Genomic DNA, 7,825 nt, shown 5'->3' on the forward strand with positions numbered 1-7,825 from the left:
AACTTCATTGTAAGCAATTTTGTTAGATTGCACTGTGACAGCTGTTGTATGGGTGTGCATTTAAAACAACTTACCAAAATCGGTAAATTTTTCTTTTTTCTATTCAACCACTGTGAGCAGAATGTAGGATCTTACTTCCTTGACCAGGGATCAAACCTGTGCTTCCTGCAGTGGAAACATGGTGTCTTAACCACTGGACAACTAGGGAAGTCGGTAACTTTTTGTGTAACTATTTTAATATTAGAGATGTTAGGGGAAAAGCAACATTTTTGGCCTATTATGCTTTATAATTTCAAGAAAGGTAAAAACACAACTGAAATACAAAAAAAAAAAAAAGATTTGTTTGCAGTATATGAAGAAGGTACTGGGACTGATTGAACGTGTCAAAAGTGGTTTGTGAAGTTTCGTGCTGGATCTTTCTTTCTGGATGATGCTCCACAGTAGGGTAGACAAGTTGAAGTTGACAGCAATCAAATTAAGAACATTAATTGAGAACAAGCAAATTACAGCATGGGGGAGATAGCCAACATATTCAAAATATCCGAATCAAGCATTGAAAATCAGTTACAACAGCTTGGTTATGTTCATCACTTTGATGTTTGGGTTCCACATAAGTGAAAAAACCTTGACGATATTTCCACATGTGATTCTCTACTTAAACATAATGAGGCAGTGGGCAGTCCGCGGGAAGCCACGCCCCGCCCCTCGGCCGGGTCTCTAGCCGCCTCCACGAGGACAGCATGGCAGGCGCTGAGTTGCGGGCGGCGCTGGAGCAGCGGCTCGCCGCCCTGGCCATTCGCACAGAGGTCGTGGAGCACCCAGAGCGCAACATATTGAGAACTTGTGCATCTCAAACTGGCCTGCGTATGTAAGTTGCCAAGCAGTAAAACGTTTCTGCAGAGGCTATGATGCATGCGGGACACCAAGGTGTTTACAGTTGAAGAAATGATGCCTCATATCCAGCATTCGAAAGGCGCACACAGTAAGAACTTATTTCTTAAGGACAAAAAGAAAAAAGGCTATTGGCTGGTGACAGTTCTTCATGATAGACAAATTAATTTAAATGATCTCGCCAAGCAGTTAGGTGTCGGGAGTGGAAACCTGCGGTTTGCTGATGAAGCAGCCATGCTAGAAAAACTGAAAGTTGGCCAAGGTTGTGCCACACCATTGGCACTCTTCTGTGATGATGGAGATGTGAAGTTTGTTCTGGATTCTGCCTTTTTGGAAGGTGGATATGAAAAGGTGTACTTTCATCCAATGACCAATGCTGCAACCATGGGATTGAGCCCTGAAGAATTTCTCACATTTGTGAAGAACACAGGACATGATCCCATAATACTAAACTTTGATAAAAACTAATTGGGCTAAAAAAAAAAAAAAACATAATGAAAACTTTCTGTTTTTAAACAAATTGTGACAGGCAATTAAAAGTGGATACTATACTTTAATGTGGAATGGAAGAGATCTTGGGGCAAGAAAAATGAACCAACACCAACCACACCAAAGGCCAGTCTTCATCCAAAGAAGGTAATGTTGTGTATGTGATGGGAGTGGAAGGGAGTCGTCTGTTATGAGATTTTTCCAGAAAACCAAACAATTAATTCCAACAAGTACTGCTCCCAATTAGATCAACTGAAGGCAGCACTTGACAGAAAGTGTCCAGAATTAGTCAACAGAAAATGCAAAATCTTCCATCAGGATAATTCAAAACTGCATGTTTCTTTGATGACCAGGAAAAAACTGTTAGAGCTTGGCTGGGACATTCTGATTCATCTGCCGTGTTCACCAGACATTGCACCTTCAGATTTCCATTTATTTTGGTCTTTACAAAATTATTTTTTTATTATTTTTAATTGGAAGATAATTGCTTTACAATGTGTTGTTTTCTGCAATACATCAACATGAATCAGTCATAGGTATACAGATGTACAATATTCTCTTCATGGAAAAAAACTTCTATTCCTTGGAAGACTGTAAAAGTCACCTGGAAAGAAAAAAAAAAGTCTCCTGGAACAGTTCTTTGCTCCAAAACATAAAATGTTTAGGAAGATGAAATTATGAAGTTGCCTGAAAAATGGCAGACAGTAGTGGAACAAAACGTTGAATAAATTGTTCAATAAAGTTCTCGGTGAAAATGGAAAATGTGTCTTTTATTTTTGCTTAAAAACTAAAGAAACGGGCTTCCCTGGTGGCTCAGTGGTAAAGAATCTGCCTGCCAACACAGAAGACGCAGGTTCAATCCCTGATCCACGAAGATCCCACCTGCGCTGGGGCAACTAACCCGGCGCACCACAGCTATTGAGCCTGTGCTCTAGAGCCCAGGAGCCCGAACTATTAAAGCCCATGGTCCACAACAAGAGAAGCCACCACAATAAGAAGCCCATGAACCACAACTAGAGAGTAGTCCCCACTCAGCACCATTGGAGACAAGCCCCTGCAGCAATGAAGACCCAGCACAGCCAAAAATAAATTAAAAAATGGTAAAAAAAAAAAAAAAAAAAAAACAAAACTGAAGGAACTATCGGGATGAGCAAACTCAACTTTCTGATACCGCCCATCCTCTTGCCTCAGGAAGCGACCCACATTTCACTGACAGGAATGATGAACTGCACCGCGTACTCCCGTCCTCCTGACCCCTGTGAAAGAAAGGGAAAGTGAAGTCGCTCTGTCGTGTCCGACCCTTGTGACCCCATGGAGTGTAGCCTACCAGGCTCCTCTGTCCATGGGATTTTCCAGGCAAGAAGAATACTGGAGTGGGTTGCCAGTTCCTTCTCCAGGGGATCTTCCCAACTCAGGGATCTAACCCGGGTCTCCAGCATTGTAGGCAGACGCTTTTACCGCCTGAGCCACAGGGAAGTCCCTGACTCCTGTCGTGCGGGGCCAACAGCGGCTGTGCAGTAGGGTGGCCCTGGGCCGGGAGCCTCGAAGCGCAGGGAGATGGTGCCGACCACACAGCAGCCTCCGGGGAAGGCCGCGACACTGCGACACTCCTCCGAGGGGTGAGGGGGTTCCCTCAAACCCGGACCCCCTCCCACCCCTCTTCCACTTCTCTTGAAACAGGAGCCGCCTGCTTTGAGGTCCGAGGCCCCGCGACCCGCCCACCTCGCCGTGCTGCTCGCCCCCGCCCTCCTTCCTGCTACCAGACCAGCCCCGTCAGGGCTGCAGCTCCTCGGAGGACTTTGCTGACCACTCCCCGCCGTGCTGGGGCCACTGTTACAGCGTCGCTCTCAATGACAGTTATTCATGTCTGTTTACGGCCCTTCTTTATTTTATTATTTATGTATTTTTGGCCGCGCCGGGTCTTTGTTGCTGCACACGGGCTTTCTCTACTTATGGCCAGCAAGGGCTACACTCGAGTTGCAGCCGCAGGCCTCTCGCTGCGGAGGCTTCTGTTGCAGATTCAGGGTCTAGGCTCCGCGCCTTCAGCAGTTGCCAACTGGGGGCTCAGCTGCCCAGGCACGCGGGCTCTTCCCAGACCATGGATCCAACCCGTGTCCCCTGTGTTGGCAGGCAAGTTCTTAACCGCTGGGCCTCCAGGGAAGCCCGCAGTTTCCCCACTGTTCCCGCCCCACTAGCAGGTGAGCCTTAAAGGTACATTCCCTTGAGTAGCGTCCCTTCATCCAGAGCAGTACGTGCAACCTCTCCAGTATCTTGCCCGGGGAATCCCAGGGACAGAGGAGCTGGCGGGCTACAGTCCACGGGGTCGCAAGAGTCAGACACGACCGAGAGACTAACCCACCACGACCACCTGCAACCTAGGAGGTCCTGAGTGGGTCTCGTCCAGGAGGTGCTCCGAGAGTCCGCGCCCCGCCTACAGCGCGCACAGCCCCCGCCCCGCGGAACTCTGCGACGCAGACTCGTTTCCCTGGGAGCGCATTCGGCGTGGGACCGCAGCCCTCCTCGGTCCCGGCGGCAGCGCATGGCGGTGAGCGGTGTGCAGGCGGGGACCGCGTGGCGGGGCTTTGGGCGGTCGGCGGCTCCTCATGACCCTCGTTCTTTCCCTCTTTCCCCAGGCTCCAGGACATCCTGCTCGGGAGACAGCGGCAGCCCCAGGCCCAGGTACTGCCCGTGCACCCTGCAGCCCCTGGTTCCCCAGGCTGCTTCCTAAAGCCCCGAGTCCTTCCACTGGAAGGCCTCATCCAATCCGTCTGCTTAGGGCGCCCTACGTGCCGTGACGCTAATTCGAGGACCAAGAAGCAAAAGAAGAAAAGCCGGGATGGAGCGTCTGTTGCCAATGGAGGCGGGAAGACCCCAGAAAAGCAGGCCCCCGAGGAAGCCCCCCTAAGCGCAGAGGCCCAGGCAAGGGCGGGCCTCAGTCGGGAAGGGTGAAGTCCCGGGGGCATTCTGGGCGGGAGCCCGCCTGTGGTGTGGTCCCGGATTTACAGCCGGAAGTGGATGAGATGCGGCGTTTTGGGTTCCTGTGGCATGAGGCTGGAGGCCCCAGCGCCCCTATGCCCGCTCACAGTCACTATCCACAATCCATCACAGGCTGAGCAGCTGGCTCGGGAACTGGCCTGGTGCGTGGAAAAGCTGGAGCTGGGACTGAAGATGCAGAGACCCACCCCTAAGCAGAGTGAGGGCCCGTCTGTAGAGTTGGGGGAGGGAAACGGTGACAGTCCTATGGCCTCAGATGCTGCCAAGGGATGGAATTGTTGCCTTTGCGGTAGGACAGTTGGAAGTGAGGATAGAGGTTACTAGTCCTTTGTTTTCATCTGCAGAAGAACAAGCTCTTGGGGCAATCCGAACCCTGCGCAGCCAGAGAACACCCCTACCCCGGAAGAGGCAGCTGATGCGCTCTTTGTTTGGGGACTACAGGGCTCAGATAGAAGCCGAGTGGCGCGAGGCCCTGCAGGCTCTCAGGACTGGTGAGAAGCTGAGAACTGGTTGATGAAGAACTGCCTAGTTCAAGGGTGCAGGAGGAAAAGCTTGGGCAGTGAAACGGGGAAGCCTCGAGCAGCGGGCTGCCACAGTAGGAGGGGGCTCAGGAAAGCCACGGGGAGAAAGCCTGGGGGGCGGATCACAGAACTCCGGCTTGGACGGGCAGAGTTAGTGAATCTGTGATTCTTAAGGGTGTGTGATGATAGTACTTACCTTATAATTTTGAGAAGCCAGTAAGTTAATTTTTACAGTGAGCTTAGAGTTGTCAGGGCAGTTAATGTTTGCTATTATTATTCAATTCTGATACTGTCCTTCTCTTCCCTTACAGCTGCCCACTCAGCCCAGGTGCAGCCTGTAGGTGAGGCGGCCAGAAAGAAGAGCCGAAGGGTCTGCAGACTTCGTCCAGAAGGAAGGTCTAAGGGCACCTTGGATACTCGTGATGAAGAGTTTAGGTTTAATTTCTTTTAGCCTCTTCCCTGTTCTAGAGTGGCCACCTCTGCAGTGGTGCAGGGTTTCTCTGGAGTGCAGCACTTTTCCAGGAATGCTGTGGGGCAGATGGGAGACCTGCATGTTTGGTGCTGACAAGCCCAGGACCCCATTTGCAGGTTTTCAGCTGAGATGTCCCTCCTGCCAGAAGAGGGAGGTTCGTTTAGATGGTTCTACAGTAGACTGAATTGAGTGTTCACAGTGTGTTGTAAAACAGCTGTCCCCAACCTTTTTGACACCAGGGACAGATTTCATGAAAAACAGTTTTTCCACAGAGAGGGTGGGAGGTGAAACTCAGGTCATAATGCAAGCAATGGGGAGTGGATATAAATACAGATGAATCTTCCTTTGTTCACTGTCTTTTCATCTCCTGCTGTGTGGCCTGGTTCCTAACAGGCCATAGACCAGTACTGGCCCAGGGGTTGGGGACCCCTGTTATAGAAGACTCTCAACAGTCTCAGGAGCAGACTAAGTAGGTGTTGTTAATAAGGGTTAGTGGGGAAGCTGTAGAGTTGTACATTGGTGCTCACTTATGGAAGGATGTCCTCAAGGGGTATGGCGCTCCATACCATTCAGTCCCATTGCTGTAATAAAACTGTTTCTTATAAACGTGGATAAGCAAAAGCGTGTGCTAACTATGCTGTTACAGGAAATGTAGGTGAGGTGGTGTCAGGCACTGCTGGGTCCAGGCTCTCACCCCAGGGCTTGGTCCTTTGTATTGCCTTCATTCCTGAGCAGGTGTCATCCTCAAGGAGCCAGTGTATCCCCCAGCAGCCCAGGCTTTGTTCTGAGGAGCAGGTAGCTTCCTGCCCTAAGAATCCCAGCCAAACACCAGCATTGAATCTCTGGGCAAGCTCTGATGTCAGCTGCTCCAGGTGATAGTCCCAGGACTTCTGCATTAAGTTGGGTTTTCACGATGGCTTAATTCTCTTGTGACTGTGATGCCATCTTTGGTAGTGTCTCCCAAACTGACTAGACAGATACCCAGAGCCCACCTGCCTGCATCTCTGCTTTGGTGTTTCACAGATATTTCATACTTGACATGTCCACAACATCTGATTAGTCCCTAAATCTGTCTTCTACTTTCCAGTGAATGGCACTACTGCCCACTGAGTTGATTAGGCCCAAAATCTATGTCATCTCAGCAAAAGGAATTCCTCGATCCAGTTCCAGAGAGTGAGTGAGTGTGTGTCTGTGTATGTGTGCGCACCTTGGCTTCCTCACACCAACAGCAATTCTTGGATGTCGGCAGCATATCCAAAATTCAACCCAGTTATGACGCTATCTACCCAGACAGAGTCAGATTCCACAGGAAAGTGCTCAACCTCACAAGACCCAGCTCTGCTTCACGCACCAGTTGCAAGTCCAGTTTGTTACCTGTATTTCTGACCAACTGACTACAAATCAGCTTCCCGTGACCCACTTCTTGGGTTCAGTTAACTTGCTACAGTGGGTCACAGAACACAGGAAAACTTGTTTACTCACCAGATTATCAGTTTATCACTAGGATGTGAATAACAGGCAGATGAGATACAGAGTGCCAGGCACGAGGAAAGGCATGGAACTCCATGCTCACCACCCAGAAGCGCTGTTGGTTTCTATAGAGGCTTCCTTCACAGACACCATCAGTTCAACCTCCAGCCCGTCCCCGCTCCCTAGAGGTGGAAGTTTTTAACCCTCTAACCACAGGCTTCATTCTCCTGCCAGCAAAGTAACACCTGACAACTCTCTCCACCAAGTGAGGACACACTGAGGTGGCTGGACTTTAGACCTGGGAAAGAACCCTGACCAGGAGCTCAATCAGCCAGCACACTGGTCTTGGACTTCCCAGCCTCCAGAAACGTGAGAAATAAACTTCTGGATTTTAAACCACCTGGTCTGTGATATTTCATTATGGCAGCCTGAGCTAACACACCATTCAGTGGGTGGGGGGAAGAAAAAGCTTTTCAAGAAATGTTATAGGGAAAACTATATCCACCTGCAAAAGATTATAAAGTTGGACCCGTACCTGTTAAGATATATAAAAAATTAGCTCGAAACAGATCAAAGACCAAACCATAAGACCTAAAACTATAAATCTCTTTGAAGAAAAGAGGGGCCCATCTTCATAATATTGGATTTAATAAATGATTTCCTGAATATGACACCCTAAGCACAGGCAACAAGAGAAAAAACAGGTAAGTTTTTGTTTTCGTTTTGGCTGTGCTGGCTCTTCACTGCTGTGTGGGCTTTCTCTCTAGTTGAAGCGAGCAGCTGTGCACAGGCATCTCTCATTGCCTCTCTCGTCGAGGAGCAGGGGCTCTAGGGCTAGGGAGCTCCAGAGCACAAGCTCAGTTCGGCGCACGGGCTTGGGTGCTCCAGGGCGTGTGGGCATGTTCCCGGGTCAGGGATTGAACTCACGGCTCCTCCACTGACAGGCAGATTCTTTACTACTGAGCCACCAGAGATGCCCTAGATGAGC

At 49.8% G+C, this 7,825-nt stretch overlaps 2 protein-coding genes across 2 annotated transcripts; both read left to right on the plus strand.

The window, feature by feature from the left end:
• Positions 1 to 725: 725 nt before the first annotated feature.
• On the plus strand, positions 726 to 1,381 carry LOC122679281 (prolyl-tRNA synthetase associated domain-containing protein 1-like). Its single transcript, XM_043879812.1, has 2 exons — positions 726 to 822; positions 926 to 1,381. The coding sequence occupies exons 1-2, from the start codon at positions 741 to 743 to the stop codon at positions 1,357 to 1,359; spliced, it is 516 nt and encodes a 171-aa protein (XP_043735747.1). The 5' UTR covers positions 726 to 740; the 3' UTR covers positions 1,360 to 1,381.
• Positions 1,382 to 3,826: 2,445 nt separating this feature from the next.
• C21H8orf33 (chromosome 21 C8orf33 homolog) lies at positions 3,827 to 5,977 on the plus strand. The gene is made up of 6 exons (XM_043879802.1): positions 3,827 to 3,925; positions 4,014 to 4,059; positions 4,157 to 4,299; positions 4,489 to 4,573; positions 4,719 to 4,865; positions 5,207 to 5,977. Exons 1-6 carry the CDS (start codon positions 3,920 to 3,922, stop codon positions 5,344 to 5,346), a joined length of 567 nt encoding a protein of 188 aa, XP_043735737.1. The 5' UTR covers positions 3,827 to 3,919; the 3' UTR covers positions 5,347 to 5,977.
• Positions 5,978 to 7,825: the final 1,848 nt, after the last annotated feature.

This window comes from Cervus elaphus, chromosome 21, assembly GCF_910594005.1.
Source record: "Cervus elaphus chromosome 21, mCerEla1.1, whole genome shotgun sequence".
Taxonomy (NCBI): Eukaryota; Metazoa; Chordata; class Mammalia; order Artiodactyla; family Cervidae; genus Cervus; species Cervus elaphus.

Excerpts from the sequence above, each read along its gene's own strand:
- LOC122679281 (XM_043879812.1), top strand. The coding sequence starts at position 741 with ATGGCAGGCGCTGAGTTGCGGGCGGCGCTGGAGCAGCGGCTCGCCGCC. Across the intron at positions 823-925 it reads AGAGGTCGTGGAGCACCCAG|AGGTGTTTACAGTTGAAGAA; the intron begins AGCGCAACATAT and ends TGCGGGACACCA.
- C21H8orf33 (XM_043879802.1), top strand. Across the intron at positions 4,060-4,156 it reads AGCGGCAGCCCCAGGCCCAG|GGCGCCCTACGTGCCGTGAC; the intron begins GTACTGCCCGTG and ends CCGTCTGCTTAG. Across the intron at positions 4,866-5,206 it reads CCTGCAGGCTCTCAGGACTG|CTGCCCACTCAGCCCAGGTG; the intron begins GTGAGAAGCTGA and ends CTTCCCTTACAG.